Below are 240 nucleotides of genomic sequence, written 5' to 3' on the forward strand. Positions count from 1 at the left end.
CCCGCAGGCAGCACTCACCACATCCATCAGCGATCTGGGAGAGCTGTATGGGGGCGTCCAGCAGCACCTGGCTGCAGCGCTGGGCCTGGGCCTCATCCCTGCGAGAGAGGAGGAGGAGGAGGAAGAGGCGATGGGGGGTGAGGACGATGTGAGGGCGTTGGGTGCCGGGGCAGAGTGACCCTTACAGCTGCAGGGTGTTGAAGAGGCGCTGGCAGATCTCCCGGATGGCGCCGTCGTCCT

The 240-nt window shown here is 66.2% G+C and overlaps 1 protein-coding gene across 1 annotated transcript in view; it reads right to left on the minus strand.

Moving 5' to 3' along the window:
- ABCF3 (ATP-binding cassette, sub-family F (GCN20), member 3) overlaps window positions 1-235 on the minus strand; it is a gene marked incomplete at its 5' end in the record, with an annotated part of 9,868 nt that extends 9,633 nt beyond the window's left edge. The window contains 2 exons of the mRNA XM_010021587.1: window positions 19-98; window positions 186-235. Of these exons, the coding sequence (XP_010019889.1) occupies window positions 19-98; window positions 186-235 (130 nt within the window). The remainder of the gene's footprint in view (window positions 1-18; window positions 99-185) is intronic.
- Between the last annotated feature and the right edge of the window lie 5 nt (window positions 236-240).

Source organism: Nestor notabilis, unplaced genomic scaffold (genome assembly GCF_000696875.1).
Source record: "Nestor notabilis isolate BGI_N333 unplaced genomic scaffold, ASM69687v1 scaffold29459, whole genome shotgun sequence".
Classification (NCBI taxonomy): domain Eukaryota; kingdom Metazoa; phylum Chordata; class Aves; order Psittaciformes; family Psittacidae; genus Nestor; species Nestor notabilis.